Genomic DNA, 17,905 nt, shown 5'->3' with positions numbered 1-17,905 from the left:
GATTACTCTGAGACCCAGAGTAGAGCAGAACAGACTCGAGAAGAGTAGAAAAGAGAAGAGCAGAGTAGAACAGACTAGAGAAGAGTAGAAAAGAGAAGAGCAGAGTAGAACAGGGAAGAGAACAGAGCAGGTTAGAGGACTCTGAAAGTTTAGCCAACTGTCGTTTGGTTGACAACTCAACCCAGGTCATAAAGATATAAACAGTCATAGAAAATATAAACCGTCATATTATTTAACAGATGTTTTATTTGAAGGTACACACTCTTCTTGTTGGGATTCTGGTTGTTTTAGCAGGTAAGTTATAACTTTTTGCCATGCTTTACCTATACCTTTTTACCTATACCTTTTTACCTATACCAGTTTTGCTGATGTGTGTTTGATTGTAGCTTTTATTGATCAGAAAGACTTTTGAAATGAATCACTTGTTATTCAACCCAAACCCGATAAACATATCAGCGTTGAGGAGTCAGTATTGAGTCAGTCTTATGTTAAACCAGAGAGGACATGATTGACAGGTACAAGTGCAAAGTCCCTCCTTCCATCTATAGCTGTGTGTAAATCTCAGCGTGTCTGTTTTGTTGCAACCAGAATGCAGAGCATGTTTTGAAGTGAGTTACGAAGTTACTTAAATGTATACAATTGTGTAGATATATATGGTATGGCACTGATCTCTATAGGATCATTTTCAATGGTAGAAGAGGGTGTAGCCAGTTAGTGATAATGAGGTATATGATGTGTGATAATGAGGTATATAATGTGGGGTATACAATGAGGTATATGATGTGTGATTATGAGGTATATAATGTGTGATAATGAGGTATATGATGTGTGATAATGAGGTATATAATGTGTGATAATGAGGTATATAATGTGTGATAATGAGGTATATAATGTGTGATAATGAGGTATATAATGTGTGATAATATCAACTTCCTAGTCTATAAATCTTGTGATAATTCAGAACAACTCTTAACAGCATGGTCTCTAAAAATAGGAATAGTCATGGTGGGTCATCTTTCCCAGCCTGACAAATGCTTGGTGTATGTGTCATGAATTCCTGCTAGTCCACGTTGACTCAGCTGCTGTCTGCATCGTTGCTTTAGCCCCATCAGCGCTAAGCCGACACTACAACAAGTAGACTTAAAGTATGCCCACTTATTTTAGAGAACTTATAAAGTATGGTCATTCACTTAAGATAATGAAATGAAGAGATAATGCTTCTATACCCGGGTTCTCATGAGTTCCCCATGTGCTTTCTCAGATATCAAATATATATTTGAGTGTGTGTGTGTGTCTATATTAGATATAGCCTTGACTATTCATCTTTGGTGTGTGTGTGTGTGTGTGTGTGTGTGTGTGTGTGTGTGTGTGTGTGTGTGTGTGTGTGTGTGTGTGTGTGTGTGTGTGTGTGTGTGTGTGTGTGTGTGTGTGTGTGTGTTCCCTGCAGGTTCAGCCAGGTGTTCAGAAGATGAGACGCGTCTGGTTAAAACCCTGTTCACCGGCTATAACAAGGTGGTCCGCCCTGTCAATCACTTCAGAGATCCGGTGGTGGTGACTGTAGGCTTGCAGCTCATCCAGCTCATTAGTGTGGTGAGGAATACATGACTGCTTAGGAATACATGACTGCTTAGGAATACATGACTGCTTAGGAATACATGACTGCTTAGGACTGGACATGGTTCCTTCTTCTTCTTCTTCTTCTTAAGTCTCTTCCCTTGTCTTTGTCAGGATGAAGTCAATCAAATTGTGACCAGTAATGTGCGGCTGAAACAGGTATGGTTTCTCACTGACCTGCGTGTGTCGTTCTTCTCAATGTCGTTTTTGTTCTTCAATTTAAACCACACTTTTTTGTTGTTGTGTTGTATTCAGATATGACAGGTTGTGTTGTATTCAGATATGACAGGTTGTGTTGTATTCAGATATGACAGGTTGTGTTGTATTCAGATATGACAGGTTGTGTTGTATTCAGATATGACAGGTGGTGTTGTATTCAGATATGACAGGTTGTGTTGTATTCAGATATGACAGGTTGTGTTCTATTCAGATATGACAGGTTGTGTTGTATTCAGATATGACAGGTTGTGTTGTATTCAGATATGACAGGTTGTGTTGTATTCAGATATGGCAGGTTGTGTTGTATTCAGATATGACAGGTTGTGTTGTATTCAGATATGACAGGTTGTGTTGTATTCAGATATGACAGGTTGTGTTGTGTTGTATTCAGATATGACAGGTTGTGTTGTGTTGTATTCAGATATGACAGGTTGTGTTGTGTTGTATTCAGATATGACAGGTGGTGTTGTATTCAGATATGACAGGTTGTGTTGTGTTGTATTCAGATATGACAGGTGGTGTTGTATTCAGATATGACAGGTTGTGTTGTATTCAGATATGACAGGTGGTGTTGTATTCAGATATGACAGGTTGTGTTGTATTCAGATATGACAGGTTGTGTTGTATTCAGATATGACAGGTTGTGTTGTATTCAGATATGACAGGTTGTGTTGTATTCAGATATGGCAGGTTGTGTTGTATTCAGATATGACAGGTTGTGTTGTATTCAGATATGACAGGTTGTGTTGTATTCAGATATGACAGGTGGTGTTGTATTCAGATATGACAGGTTGTGTTGTGTTGTATTCAGATATGACAGGTTGTGTTGTATTCAGATATGACAGGTTGTGTTGTATTCAGATATGACAGGTTGTGTTGTATTCAGATATGACAGGTTGTGTTGTGTTGTATTCAGATATGACAGGTTGTGTTGTATTCAGATATGACAGGTTGTGTTGTATTCAGATATGGCAGGTTGTGTTGTATTCAGATATGGCAGGTTGTGTTGTATTCAGATATGACAGGTTGTGTTGTATTCAGATATGACAGGTTGTGTTGTATTCAGATATGACAGGTTGTGTTGTATTCAGATATGGCAGGTTGTGTTGTATTCAGATATGGCAGGTTGTGTTGTATTCAGATATGACATGTTGTGTTGTATTCAGATATGACATGTTGTGTTGTATTCAGATATGACAGGTTGTGTTGTATTCAGATATGACAGGTTGTGTTGTATTCAGATATGACATGTTGTGTTGTATTCAGATATGACAGGTTGTGTTGTATTCAGATATGACAGGTGGTGTTGTATTCAGATATGACAGGTGGTGTTGTATTCAGATATGACAGGTTGTGTTGTATTCAGATATGACAGGTTGTGTTGTATTCAGATATGACAGGTGGTGTTGTATTCAGATATGACAGGTTGTGTTGTATTCAGATATGACAGGTTGTGTTGTATTCAGATATGACAGGTTGTGTTGTATTCAGATATGACAGGTTGTGTTGTATTCAGATATGGGAGGACGTGAATCTGAAGTGGAACCCTGATGATTATAGTGGAATTAAGAAGATCAGAATCCCTTCCACAGACATCTGGCGTCCTGACCTCGTGCTCTATAACAAGTAAGAACAAGTCCATGCTTTTACCTTGACCGACATACAGTATTCATTGACTTGATAAGGCCTATTAGATAAGACCTTTTCAGAAGCTAGTCTATTCCTGAAGGGCAGTTAGTGATAGAGACCAAAGGGGATTACATTTAAATGTTTTATTTATTTAACCTTTATTTAACTGGGCAAGTCGGTTAAGAACAAATTCTTATGTACAATAACGTCCTACGCCGGCCAAACCCTATCCCGGACGACGCTGGGCCAATTGTGCGCCGCCCTATGGGACTCCCAATCATGGCCGGTTGTGATACAGCCTGGAATCGAACCAGGGTGTCTGTAGTGACGCCTCTAACACTGATATGCAGTGCCTTAGACAGCTGCACCTTTAACCCCAAACAGCATGCAATGCAGATATAGATGCACGGTGGCTAGGAAAAACTCCCTAGAAAGGCAGGAACCTAGGAAGAAACCTAGAGAGGAACCAGCCTCTGAGGGGTGGCCAGTCCTCTTCTGGCTGTGCCAGGTGGAGATTATAACAGTACATGGCCAAGATGTTCAAACGTTCCTAGATGACCAGCAGGGTCAAGGTCACAGTGGTTGTAGAGGGTGGAACAGGTCAGTACCTCAGGAGTAAATGTCAGTTGGCTTTAAATAGCCGAACATTCAGAGTTAGAGACAGCAGGTGCGGTAGAGAGAGAGAGTCATAGGTGAAATATTATAGTTAGTGGTTTTATAATTTGATTATGCTATGTTAGAAAGCATATAAGTCATTTCAAGCCTTATTCATACAGTTTTGTTGAATAGGAAATACATCACATAAAAGATTTCATATTTTTTGTATCATTTTTGTACTGTGTACTTGTGTCCTCCAAAGTGACGACACCTCAGCAATTTATAACTATTTTTACCAGAAATGTGAGATTTTAGCCTTTGAGTATGCAGCATTACTAGTTATTGTTTATGGGCCTCTCATGAAGTAATATATTTTGGGAATTACGTAGATTACATTTTGGATGACATTTAGTTACATTTAAACTGGCTGTCTTTAAGCTTCCTCAACTTTTGTCTATCACCCCTGAAACAACATTTTTGGCATAGTTGAGTTATTTTCAGCATTCCCTGATTATCTAATCAGGCTAACACAATTCCCCGTAGGAATCTATTGATTCTGATGCTAATGTGTGTAATAGAAAAATTACATACTTACCTAATTTGTTTGATATTAATAGTAAACGATTATATATTTAACTAAGAGTAAGACTGGCCTGCTAAAGCTGAGTTTTCATGGTGTCCACTCTAGCTTCCTGCAGCTAGTCTGGGCACCGAGGACATGGGTTATACTAGAGGGTGATACATCTTTACTGCCACATTATATTCTATGATCAGTGGTGCACTGAGGAAGATGTATTCCATGGACATGATGTGGGGTGGTTGTAACTGAGATAGAGATCGCCTGGAGGAACAGAACAAAGGCCTCAGTATTTCTAATTATCCTGGCATCTGGGAGACAGCAGATGACCAGAGGATGAACCCAAAGTGGCTTATGGTGCCCCCAATCTATATGGGAGGGGTGGAACAAAGTATTCTGGATATTAACTATATAAACTGTGCATTGTCTGTAAAGGGAAGTCAAGACAGTCAAGACTGTTGGGCTGACGGTTTCATTATTGCAATAATTAATCAATATTAAATAAAGATGATCGTTTGAAGAAATGACCAAGTCTCTCTCAGTACTGAATTTCCACCACATTTGTCAATTTATCCCTGCAGTGCAGATGGAGACTTTGGTTAGCTTAGCAGGCTAACGCAAGAGCCCATAGGAATCCATTGACTCCGATGCTAATGAGTCAAACCTCTCCACTTCCTGCAGTGCAGATGGAGACTTTGCAATCGTCCATGAGACCAAGGTGCTGCTGGAGCACACAGGTCTGATCACCTGGAACCCTCCGGCCATCTTTAAGAGCTACTGTGAGATCATTGTGCTTCACTTCCCCTTCGACCTGCAGAACTGCAGTATGAAGCTGGGGACATGGACCTACGACGGCAACCTGGTAGTGGTCAACCCGGTAAGAAGTTTGAAAAGCACAAATATCCAAAAAGCACATCTGAAAATGTTCCAGGTCTGGGGTGCAAAATAGAAGCAATCCCATGAAAAGGAGCATGAATAGAAACAATCCCATGAAAAGGAGCATGAATAGAAACAATCCCATGGAAAGGAGTAGAAATAGTAACAATCCCATGAAAAGGAGCATGAATAGTAACAATCCCATGAAAAGGAGCATGAATAGAAACAATCCCATGGAAAGGAGTAGAAATAGTAACAATCCCATGAAAAGGAGCATGAATAGAAACAATCCCATGGAAAGGAGTAGAAATAGTAACAATCCCATGAAAATGAGCATGAATAGAAACAATCCCATGAAAAGGAGTAGAAATAGTAACAATCCCATGAAAAGGAGCATGAATAGTAACAATCCCATGAAAAGGAGCATGAATAGAAACAATCCCATGAAAAGGAGCATGAATAGAAACAATCCCATGAAAAGGAGTAGAAATAGAAACAATCCCATGAAAAGGAGCATGAATAGAAACAATCCCATGAAAAGGAGTAGAAATAGTAACAATCCCATGAAAAGGAGCATGAATAGAAACAATCCCATGGAAAGGAGTAGAAATAGTAACAATCCCATGAAAAGGAGCATGAATAGAAACAATCCCATGAAAAGGAGTAGAAATAGAAACAATCCCATGAAAAGGAGCATGAATAGAAACAATCCCATGAAAAGGAGTAGAAATAGTAACAATCCCATGAAAAGGAGCATGAATAGAAACAATCCCATGGAAAGGAGTAGAAATAGTAACATTCCCATGAAAAGGAGCATGAATAGAAACAATCCCATGGAAAGGAGTAGAAATAGTAACAATCCCATGAAAATGAGCATGAATAGAAACAAACCCATGGAAAGGAGTAGAAATAGTAACAATCCCATGAAAAGGAGCATGAATAGAAACAATCCCATGAAAAGGAGCATGAATAGAAACAATCCCATGAAAAGGACTAGAAATAGTAACAATCCCATGAAAAGGAGCATGAATAGAAACAATCCCATGAAAAAGAGTAGAAATAGTAACAATCCCATGAAAAGGAGCATGAATAGAAACAATCCCATGAAAAGGAGCATGAATAGAAACAATCCCATGAAAAGGAGCATGAATAGTAACAATCCCATGAAAAGGAGCATGAATAGTAACAATCCCATGAAGGAGCATGAATAGAAACAATCCCATGAAAAGGACTAGAAATAGTAACAATCCCATGAAAAGGAGCATGAATAGAAACAATCCCATGAAAAGTAGCATGAATAGAAACAATCCCATGAAAAGGAGCATGAATAGAAAGAATCCCATGAAAAAGAGTAGAAATAGTAACAATGCCATGTAAAGGAGTAGAAATAGAAACAATCCCATGAAGGAGCATGAATAGAAACAATCCCATGAAAAGGAGTAGAAATAGTAACAATCCCATGAAAAGGAGCATGAATAGAAACAATCCCATGAAAAGGAGCATGAATAGAAACAATCCCATGAAAAGGAGCATGAATAGTAACAATCCCATGAAAAAGAGTAGAAATAGTAACAATGCCATGTAAAGGAGTAGAAATAGTAACAATCCCATGAAAAGGAGTAGAAATAGCCGCACCCTGTTGTATGCTCCCACATAGTTTAAACCAGCCTCTCCAACATAATGTGTATTTTTGTATATTGGAGGGGATGGAAAAAAATAATTGTCATCCCATATGGACTAATAAAGTATATCTTATCTTAATTTAACCAGTAAAGTATTGACCCTAGCCCTGTACCCGTCCCCTGTCCCCCCTCTAGGACAACGACCGGCCTGACTTGAGTAACTTCATGGAGAGTGGTGAGTGGGTGATGCAGGACTATAGGAGCTGGAAGCACTGGGTGTACTATGCCTGCTGCCCTGACACGCCCTACCTGGATATCACCTACCACTTCCTGATGCTGAGGCTGCCTCTCTACTTTATCGTCAACGTCATCATCCCCTGCATGCTGTTCTCCTTCCTGACTGGACTGGTCTTCTACCTCCCCACTGACTCTGGTAGGCATGCTGTCCCTCCGTCCTGATTAGACTGGTCTTCTACCTCCCCACTGACTCTGGAAGGCCGGCTGTTCTCCTTCCTGATTAGACTGGTCTTCTACCTCCCCACTGACTCTGGTAGGCCGGCTGTTCTCCTTCCTGATTAAACTGGTCTTCTACCTCCCCACTGACTCTGGTAGGCCTGCTGTTCTCCTTCCTGATTAGACTGGTCTTCTACCTCCCCACTGACTCTGGTAGGCCGGCTGTTCTCCTTCCTGATTAGACTGGTCTTCTACCTCCCCACTGACTCTGGTAGGCCGGCTGTTCTCCTTCCTGATTAGACTGGTCTTCTACCTCCCAACTGACTCTGGTAGGCCGGCTGTTCTCTTTCCTGATTAGACTGGTCTTCTACCTCCCCACTGACTCTGGTAGGCCTGCTGTTCTCCTTCCTGATTAGACTGGTCTTCTACCTCCCCACTGACTCTGGTAGGCCTACTGTTCTCCTTCCTGATTAGACTGGTCTTCTACCTCCCCACTGACTCTGGTAGGCCGGCTGTTCTCCTTCCTGATTAGACTGGTCTTCTACCTCCCCACTGACTCTGGTAGGCCTGCTGTTCTCCTTCCTGATTAGACTGGTCTTCTACCTCCCCACTGACTCTGGTAGGCCTGCTGTTCTCCTTCCTGACTGGACTGGTCTTCTACCTCCTCACTGACTCTGGTAGGCCGGCTGTTCTCCTTCCTGACTAGACTGGTCTTCTACCTCCCCACTGACTCTGGTAGGCCTGCTGTTCTCCTTCCTGACTAGACTGGTCTTCTACCTCCCCACTGACTCTGGTAGGCCTGCTGTTCTCCTTCCTGACTGGACTGGTCTTCTACCTCCCCACTGACTCTGGTAGGCCGGCTGTTCTCCTTCCTGACTAGACTGGTCTTCTACCTCCCCACTGACTCTGGTGGGCCGGCTGTTCTCCTTCCTGATTAGACTGGTCTTCTACCTCCCCACTGACTCTGGTAGGCCTGCTGTCCCTCCTTCCTGACAGGACTGGTCTTCTACCTCCTGACTGACTCTGGTAGGCTGGCTGTTCTCCTTCCTGATTAGACTGGTCTTCTACCTCCCCACTGACTCTGGTAGGCCTGCTGTCACTCCTTCCTGACTAGACTGGTCTTCTACCTCCCCACTGACTCTGGTAGGCCTGCTGTTCTCCTTCCTGACTGGACTGGTCTTCTACCTACCCACTGACTCTGGTAGGCCGGCTGTTCTCCTTCCTGACTAGAATGGTCTTCTACCTCCCCACTGACTCTGGTAGGCCTGCTGTCCCTCCTTCCTGACAGGACTGGTCTTCTACCTCCTGACTGACTCTGGTAGGCCTGCTGTCCCTCCTTCCTGACTAGACTGGTCTTCTACCTCCACACTGACTCTGGTAGGCCTGCTGTCCCTCCTTCCTGACTAGACTGGTCTTCTACCTCCCCACTGACTCTGGTAGGCCTGCTGTCCCTCCTTCCTGACTAGACTGGTCTTCTACCTCCCCACTGACTCTGGTAGGCCTGCTGTCCCTCCTTCCTGATTAGACTGGTCTTCTACCTCCCCACTGACTCTGGTAGGCCTGCTGTTCTCTTTCCTGACTGGACTGGTCTTCTACCTCCTGACTGACTCTGGTAGGCCTGCTGTTCTCCTACCTGACTAGAGTGGTCTTCTACCTCCTGACTGACTCTGGTAGGCCTGCTGTCCCTCCATCCTGACAGGACTGGTCTTCTACCTCCTGACTGACTCTGGTAGGCCTGCTGTCCCTCCTTCCTGACTAGACTGGTCTTCTACCTCCCCACTGACTCTGGTAGGCCGGCTGTTCTCCTTCCTGACTGGACTGGTCTTCTACCTCCCCACTGACTCTGGTAGGCCTGCTGTTCTCCTTCCTGACTAGACTGGTCTTCTACCTCCTGACTGACTCTGGTAGGCCTGCTGTCCCTCCTTCCTGACTAGACTGGTCTTCTACCTCCCCACTGACTCTTGTAAGCCTGCTGTTCTCCTTCCTGACTAGACTGGTCTTCTACCTCCTGACTGACTCTGGTAGGCCTGCTGTTCTCCTTCCTGACTAGACTGGTCTTATACCTCCTGACTGACTCTGGTAGGCCTGCTGTTCTCCTTCCTGACTGGACTGGTCTTCTACCTCCTGACTGACTCTGGTAGGCCTGCTGTCCCTCCTTCCTGACTAGACTGGTCTTTTACCTCCCCACTGACTCTGGTAGGCCTGCTGTCCCTCCTTCCTGACTAGACTAGTCTTCTACCTCCCCACTGACTCTGGTAGGCCTGCTGTCCCTCCTTCCTGATTAGACTGGTCTTCTACCTCCCCACTGACTCTGGTAGGCCTGCTGTTCTCTTTCCTGACTGGACTGGTCTTCTACCTCCTGACTGACTCTGGTAGGCCTGCTGTTCTCCTACCTGACTAGAGTGGTCTTCTACCTCCTGACTGACTCTGGTAGGCCTGCTGTCCCTCCATCCTGACAGGACTGGTCTTCTACCTCCTGACTGACTCTGGTAGACCTGCTGTCCCTCCTTCCTGACTAGACTGGTCTTCTACCTCCCCACTGACTCTGGTAGGCCGGCTGTTCTCCTTCCTGACTGGACTGGTCTTCTACCTCCCCACTGACTCTGGTAGGCCTGCTGTTCTCCATCCTGACTAGACTGGTCTTCTACCTCCTGACTGACTCTGGTAGGCCTGCTGTCCCTCCTTCCTGACTAGACTGGTCTTCTACCTCCTGACTGACTCTGGTAGGCCTGCTGTTCTCCTTCCTGACTAGACTGGTCTTCTACCTCCTGACTGACTCTGGTAGGCCTGCTGTTCTCCTTCCTGACTAGACTAGTCTTCTACCTCCTGACTGACTCTGGTAGGCCGGCTGTTCTCCTTCCTGATTAGACTGGTCTTCTACCTCCCCACTGACTCTGGTAGGCCTGCTGTCCCTCCTTCCTGACTAGACTGGTCTTCTACCTCCCCACTGACTCTGGTCGGCCTGCTGTTCTCCTTCCTGACTGGACTGGTCTTCTACCTCCCCACTGACTCTGGTAGGCCTGCTGTCCCTCCTTCCTGACTAGACTGGTCTTCTACCTCCCCACTGACTCTGGTAGGCCTGCTGTTCTCCTTCCTGACTGGACTGGTCTTCTACCTCCTGACTGACTCTGGTAGGCCTGCTGTTCTCCTACATGACTAGAGTGGTCTTCTACCTCCTGACTGACTCTGGTAGGCCTGCTGTCCCTCCTTCCTGACTAGACTGGTCTTCTACCTCCCCACTGACTCTGGTAGGCCGGCTGTTCTCCTTCCTGACTGGACTGATCTTCTACCTCCCCACTGACTCTGGTAGGCCTGCTGTTCTCTTTCCTGACTAGACTGGTCTTCTACCTCCTGACTGACTCTGGTAGGCCTGCTGTCCCTCCTTCCTGACTAGACTGGTCTTCTACCTCCCCACTGACTCTTGTAAGCCTGCTGTTCTCCTTCCTGACTAGACTGGTCTTCTACCTCCTGACTGACTCTGGTAGGCCTGCTGTTCTCCTTCCTGACTAGACTGGTCTTCTACCTCCTGACTGACTCTGGTAGACCTGCTGTCCCTCCTTCCTGACTAGACTGGTCTTCTACCTCCCCACTGACTCTGGTAGGCCTGCTGTCCCTCCTTCCTGACTGGACTGGTCTTCTACCTCCTGACTGACTCTGGTAGGCCTGCTGTCCCTCCTTCCTGACTAGACTGGTCTTCTACCTCCCCACTGACTCTGGTAGGCCGGCTGTTCTCCTTCCTGACTGGACTGGTCTTCTACCTCCCCACTGACTCTGGTAGGCCTGCTGTTCTCCTTCCTGACTAGACTGGTCTTCTACCTCCTGACTGACTCTGGTAGGCCTGCTGTCCCTCCTTCCTGACTAGACTGGTCTTCTACCTCCCCACTGACTCTTGTAAGCCTGCTGTTCTCCTTCCTGACTAGACTGGTCTTCTACCTCCTGACTGACTCTGGTAGGCCGGCTGTTCTCCTTCCTGATTAGACTGGTCTTCTACCTCCCCACTGACTCTGGTAGGCCTGCTGTCCCTCCTTCCTGACTAGACTGGTCTTCTACCTCCCCACTGACTCTGGTAGGCCTGCTGTTCTCCTTCCTGACTGGACTGGTCTTCTACCTCCCCACTGACTCTGGTAGGCCTGCTGTCCCTCCTTCCTGACTAGACTGGTCTTCTACCTCCCCACTGACTCTGGTAGGCCTCCTTCCTGATTAGACTGGTCTTCTACCTCCCCACTGACTCTGGTAGACCTGCTGTCCCTCCTTCCTGATTAGACTGGTCTTCTACCTCCTGACTGACTCTGGTAGACCTGCTGTCCCTCCCTCCTTCCTGACTAGACTGGTCTTCTACCCCCCCACTGACTCTGGTAGGCCGGCTGTTCTCCTTCCTGACTAGACTGGTCTTCTACCTCCCCACTGACTCTGGTAGGCCTGCTGTCCCTCCATCCTGACAGGACTGGTCTTCTACCTCCTCACTGACTCTGGTAGGCCGGCTGTTCTCCTTCCTGACTAGACTGGTCTTCTACCTCCCCACTGACTCTGGTAGGCCTGCTGTTCTCCTTCCTGACTAGACTGGTCTTCTTCCTCCCCACTGACTCTGGTAGGCCTGCTGTTCTCCTTCCTGACTAGACTGGTCTTCTACCTCCTGACTGACTCTGGTAGGCCTGCTGTCCCTCCTTCCTGACTAGACTGGTCTTCTACCTCCCCACTGACTCTTGTAAGCCTGCTGTTCTCCTTCCTGACTAGACTGGTCTTCTACCTCCTGACTGACTCTGGTAGGCCTGCTGTTCTCCTTCCTGACTAGACTGGTCTTCTACCTCCTGACTGACTCTGGTAGGCCTGCTGTTCTCCTTCCTGACTAGACTGGTCTTCTACCTCCTGACTGACTCTGGTAGACCTGCTGTCCCTCCTTCCTGACTAGACTGGTCTTCTACCTCCCCACTGACTCTGGTAGGCCTGCTGTCCCTCCTTCCTGACTGGACTGGTCTTCTACCTCCTGCCTGACTCTGGTAGACCTGCTGTCCCTCCTTCCTGATTAGACTGGTCTTCTACATCCTGACTGACTCTGGTAGGCCGGCTGTTCTCCTTCCTGACTAGACTGGTCTTCTACCTCTCCACTGACTCTGGTAGGCCTGCTGTCCCTCCATCCTGACAGGACTGGTCTTCTACCTCCTGACTGACTATGGTAACACCTGCTGAATATTCAAATTCACAAATTTACATATAATGGAAATGTGTCTTTTCTTGGCTCACTCACGTACAGTACAATACATTTTAAACAACAATCCCCACAAGCCGTGAACCAATTGCTCTCGTTTTCACAAAGGCAGTAACAGTTTCTCAATAAATAGTCCTGAGAGTGTTACCAGCTGTTTGAATAGATGAAATATGTGAATGGTTTTAGAGTAGTATTGCTGCAGTGTATTGTTGTGTTTGACTCCTCTAACAATGTCTCTGTATGTAAGATGACCCTGTCTATCTGTCCTGCTGTCTCCGACTGTGGTCTTGTTGATGTTGTTGTTGTTGATGTTGTTGATGTTGTTGTTGTTGTTGATGTTGTTGTTGTTGTTGACTCCAGTGTCTCTGTTCCATATTGGTGAGAAGATGACCCTGTCTATCTGTCCTGCTGTCTCCGACTGTGGTCTTGTTGTTAATGTTGTTGATGTTGTTGTTGTTGTTAATGTTGTTATTGTTGATGTTGTTGTTGTTGTTGTTGATGTTGTTGATGTTGTTGTTGTTGACTCAGGTGTCTCTGTTCCATACAGGTGAGAAGATGACCCTGTCTATCTCTGTCCTGCTGTCTCTCACTGTGTTTCTGCTAGTCATCGTGGAGCTCATCCCCTCCACCTCCAGTGCGGTGCCTCTCATTGGGAAGTACATGCTCTTCACCATGGTCTTCGTCATAGCTTCCATCGTCATCACCGTCATCGTCATCAACACACACCACCGCTCTCCCAGTACACACACAATGCCCCAGTGGGTCCGCAAGGTAGGTCAACCGACCGACCGACCGATCAATAAATCAATCAGTCAGTCAATCAGTCAGTCAGTCAATAAATCAGTCAATCAATCAGTCAGTCAGTCAGTCAATAATTCAATCAGTCAGTCAATAAATCAATAAATAAATCAGTCAGTCAGTCAGTCAATAAATCAGTCAGTCAATAATTCAGTCAGTCAGTCAATAAATCAGTCAGTCAATCAATCAATCAGTCAGTCAATAAATCAATCAGTCAGTCAATAATTCAATCAGTCAGTCAATAAATCAATGAATAAATCAGTCAGTCAGTCAGTCAGTCAATAAATCAGTCAATCAGTCAGTCAGTCAGTCAGTTAGTCAACAAATCAATCAGTCAGTCAATAAATCAGTCAATCAGTCAGCCAATAAATCAATCAGTCAGTCAGTCAATAAATCAGTCAGTCAATCAGTCAGTCAATCAGTCAGTCAATCAATCAGTCAGTCAGTCAGTCAGTCAATCAATCAAGTAGGTAGACTAGGTCTAATGGACAAAGTGAAAAGCACATCTCATTCCTAATTTAGCGATGTCAGTACAACATCTAGTGGTGTCCTAGTTTTCAGACCCCTTGGTGTGATGATGGCTGTGACGTTGGATTGTCAGGCTTCCCCCCAAATTCTCTGTGTATTCCGTTGGGCTTTTGGGCTTTTCTCTTGGCTGCACTGCCACCTGGTGGTACTAATGCAGTATGTCATGTATTTTGTCAGGCGTTAGTGACATTCTGCTTTAGGCCATTTAGAACAGTGGTTCCCAACCTTTTTGGGTTACTGTTCCACCAACGGAATTCTGCTCTGCCTGGAGTACCCCTGAAGTACCCCCTCATGTGCATTTTACCAATAAGCCGGTGGTTTCATGAGTCTTCTCAGGTACCACATGTGGAAAGGCCAAGTACCCCCAGGGATCCTAGTACCCCTGGTTGGGAACCACTGATTTAGAACCCCTCAGCTCTCAGCAGCCTCTCTAGCGGGGATCTGCTTTGAGAGACAGGAAGTAGTTAAGAGCAGTCTGTCTGTCTGTCCTATTGCTGACTTTAGCTGAGTCATTTGAGTAATGGCATGTCAGGTTGGTCCGTTTATTCATTGAGTACTCATGGTTTTATGGTTGATGTCCGTGATCTTGATTATCATGAAAAATATGTTAGTCCCCCAACACAATATTATGTGCTTTACATTACTTTGTGTTACTCATTACAATGTATTTACAGTAATTAATGTACTGTATATAACTTTGTGTTACTCATTACAATGTATTTACAGTAATTGATTTACTGTACATTACTTTGTGTTACTCATTACAATGTATTTACAGTAATTGATTTACTGTACATTACTTTGTGTTACTCATTACAATGTATTTACAGTAATTGATGTACTGTACAGTACTTTGTGTTACTCATTACAATGTATTTACAGTAATTGATGTACTGTACACTACTTTGTGTTTTTCGTTACAATGTTTTTACAGTAATTGATTTACTTTACATGACTTCTTGTTACTCATTACAATGTATTTTCCTGTATTTCAGCTTTTCATCGACACCATCCCCAATTTCATGTTCTTCTCGACTATGAACCGTCCATCCAGGGACAGGCAGGAGAAGAGGATCCACCCGACTGACTTTGACATCTCCGACATCTCGGGCAAGCCTGCCCCTGCCTCTGTCACCTTCCAGTCCCCCATCACCAAGAACCCGGACGTCCGCAGCGCCATCGAGGGGGTCAAGTACATCGCAGAGACCATGAAGTCTGACGAAGAGTCTAACAATGTAAGAATAAGATCTCAGGAAGCATTTATGGAACTCATGTCTGAGTCTGTCTGTCTTTGAGTCTGTCTGTCTTTGTGGTGAGTTGAGTCTGTCTGTCTGTCTGTCTTTGTATCTGAGTCTGTCTGTCTTTGAGTCGGTCTGTCTTTGTGGTGAGTCTGTCTGTCTTTGAGTATGTCTGTCTTTGAGTCTGTCTGTCTTTGTGGTGAGTCTGTCTGTCTTTGAGTATGTCTGTCTTTGTATCTGAGCCTGTCTGTCTTTGTGTCTGAGTCGGCCTGTCTTTGAGTCTGTCTGTCTTTGTGGTGAGTTAAGTCTGTCTGTCTGTCTTTGTATCTGAGTCTGGCTGTCTTTGATTCTGTCTGTCTTTGTATCTGAGCCTGTCTGTCTTTGAGTCTGTCTGTCTTTGTGGTGAGTCTGTCTGTCTTTGAGTCTGTCTGTCTTTGTATATGAGTCTGTCTTTGTATCTGAGCTTGTCTGTCTTTGTGGTGAGTCTGTCTGTCTTTGAGTCTGAGCCTGTCTGTCTTTGAGTCTGTCTGTCTTTGTGGTGAGTCTGTCTGTCTTTGAGTCTGTCTGTCTTTGTATCTGAGCCTGTCTGTCTTTGTGTCTGAGTCTGTCTGTCTTTGAGTCTGTCTGTCTTTGTGGTGAGTCTGTCTGTCTTTGAGTCTGTCTGTCTTTGTATCTGAGCCTGTCTGTCTGTGTGTCTGAGTCTGTCTGTCTTTGAGTCTGTCTGTCTTTGTGGTGAGTCTGTCTGTCTGTCTTTGTATCTGAGTCTAAATAATATGACAGACTCTTTGAGTCTGACTCTTTGAGTCTGTCTGTCTGTGGTGATTCTGTCTGTCTTTGTGTCTGAGTCTGTCTTTCTTTGTGTCTGAGTCTGTCTGTCTGAGTCTGTCTGTCTGTCTATTTTTCGAGCTTTCATGTTTTAATGTTGTGGAGCTAATACAAAAACGAATTGTCTTGAAAATGTTAATGACTCAGTTTTGACTCAACTCTCTCTCTACTCTCTCTCTCTCTTTCCCTTTCTCTCTCTCTCTCTCTCTCTCATCTCTCCTCTCTCTCCCTCTTTCTCTCTCCTCACCTTTCACCTTTCACCCCCTCCTCTCTCTTCCCTCCTCTCTCAGGCTGCTGAGGAGTGGAAGTTTGTAGCCATGGTCCTGGATCACATCTTGCTGTGTGTGTTCATGGCTGTGTGTATCATCGGCACCATGGGAGTGTTTGCTGGACGTCTCATTGAGCTGAGCATGCAGGACTAAAGGAGAGACCTAGCTGGAGTCATCCTGGTCTGGCCACACTCTGGTTCTCCTGCTCGCTCTGACACCTGTCTGCTGTGCCTCTACCCCGAGTCAACCTGGTCTGTCCACACTCTGGTTCTCCTGCTCGCTCTGACACCTGTCTGCTGTGCCTCTACCCCGAGTCAACCTGGTCTGTCCACACTCTGGTTCTCCTGCTCGCTCTGACACCTGTCTGCTGTGCCTCTACCCCGAGTCAACCTGGTCTGTCCACACTCTGGTTCTCCTGCTCGCTCTGACACCTGTCTGCTGTGACTCTACCCCGAGTCATCTGGTCTGTCCACACTCTGGTTCTCCTGCTCGCTCTGACACCTGTCTGCTGTGCCTCTACCCCGAGTCATCTGGTCTGTCCACACTCTGGTTCTCCTGCTCGCTCTGACACCTGTCTGCTGTGCCTCTACCCCGAGTCAACCTGGTCTGTCCACACTCTGGTTCTCCTGCTCGCTCTGACACCTGTCTGCTGTGCCTCTACCCCGAGTCAACCTGGTCTGTCCACACTCTGGTTCTCCTGCTCGCTCTGACACCTGTCTGCTGTGCCTCTACCCCGAGTCATCTGGAAATGACAATCAATCGATTGATTGATTGGTTGGTTGGATCGTTGATTGAATGTAACTGGTCCAGTGAGGTGTTGTTATAGATTACAGTTGAAAATATGGACATTCATGGCACTCAGTGTTGATAAGGTGTCCCGCTGTCAGCTGTCTGTGACTTGATGGATTGTGTTTAAGGAACGACGGTTAACCTCCCTAACGAGGGGATTTCTTTATTTTTAACCATCGTTCCTCATGTGGAACGAAGGATGCAGAGTATATTGGTTTAACAAACTCTATATAACGGCTCTGATTGTGAGCACTCTGGCACTCTTATGGCACTGTGGATGAGGGAGGTCACATTATGGCACTGTGGATGAGGGAGGTCACATTATGGCACTGTGGATGAGGGAGGTCACATTATGGCACTGTGGATGAGGGAGGTCACATTATGGCACTGTGGATGAGGGAGGTCACATTATTGCACTGTGGATGAGGGAGATCACATTATGGTACTGTGGATGAGGGAGGTCACATTATGGTACTGTGGATGAGGGAGATCACATTATGGCACTGTGGATGAGGGAGATCACATTATTGCACTGTGGATGAGGGAGATCACATTATGGTACTGTGGATGAGGGAGGTCACATTATGGTACTGTGGATGAGGGAGATCACATTATGGTACTGTGGATGAGGGAGGTCACATTATGGTACTGTGGATGAGGGAGGT

The 17,905-nt window shown here is 45.5% G+C and overlaps 1 protein-coding gene across 1 annotated transcript; it reads left to right on the top strand.

Moving 5' to 3' along the window:
• LOC120042180 (acetylcholine receptor subunit alpha-like) lies at positions 1 to 17,872 on the top strand. Its single transcript, XM_038987051.1, has 9 exons — positions 1 to 294; positions 1,448 to 1,590; positions 1,729 to 1,773; positions 3,350 to 3,459; positions 5,318 to 5,513; positions 7,330 to 7,567; positions 13,341 to 13,564; positions 15,115 to 15,354; positions 16,473 to 17,872. Exons 1-9 carry the CDS (start codon positions 240 to 242, stop codon positions 16,602 to 16,604), a joined length of 1,383 nt encoding a protein of 460 aa, XP_038842979.1. The 5' UTR covers positions 1 to 239; the 3' UTR covers positions 16,605 to 17,872.
• Positions 17,873 to 17,905: the final 33 nt, after the last annotated feature.

This window comes from Salvelinus namaycush, unplaced genomic scaffold, assembly GCF_016432855.1.
Source record: "Salvelinus namaycush isolate Seneca unplaced genomic scaffold, SaNama_1.0 Scaffold629, whole genome shotgun sequence".
NCBI lineage: Eukaryota > Metazoa > Chordata > Actinopteri > Salmoniformes > Salmonidae > Salvelinus > Salvelinus namaycush.
This window is presented reverse-complemented; position numbering and strand designations above follow the sequence as displayed.

Excerpts from the sequence above, each read along its gene's own strand:
- LOC120042180 (XM_038987051.1), top strand. The coding sequence starts at position 240 with ATGTTTTATTTGAAGGTACACACTCTTCTTGTTGGGATTCTGGTTGTT. Across the intron at positions 1,591-1,728 it reads TCATCCAGCTCATTAGTGTG|GATGAAGTCAATCAAATTGT; the intron begins GTGAGGAATACA and ends TGTCTTTGTCAG. Across the intron at positions 13,565-15,114 it reads TGCCCCAGTGGGTCCGCAAG|CTTTTCATCGACACCATCCC; the intron begins GTAGGTCAACCG and ends CCTGTATTTCAG.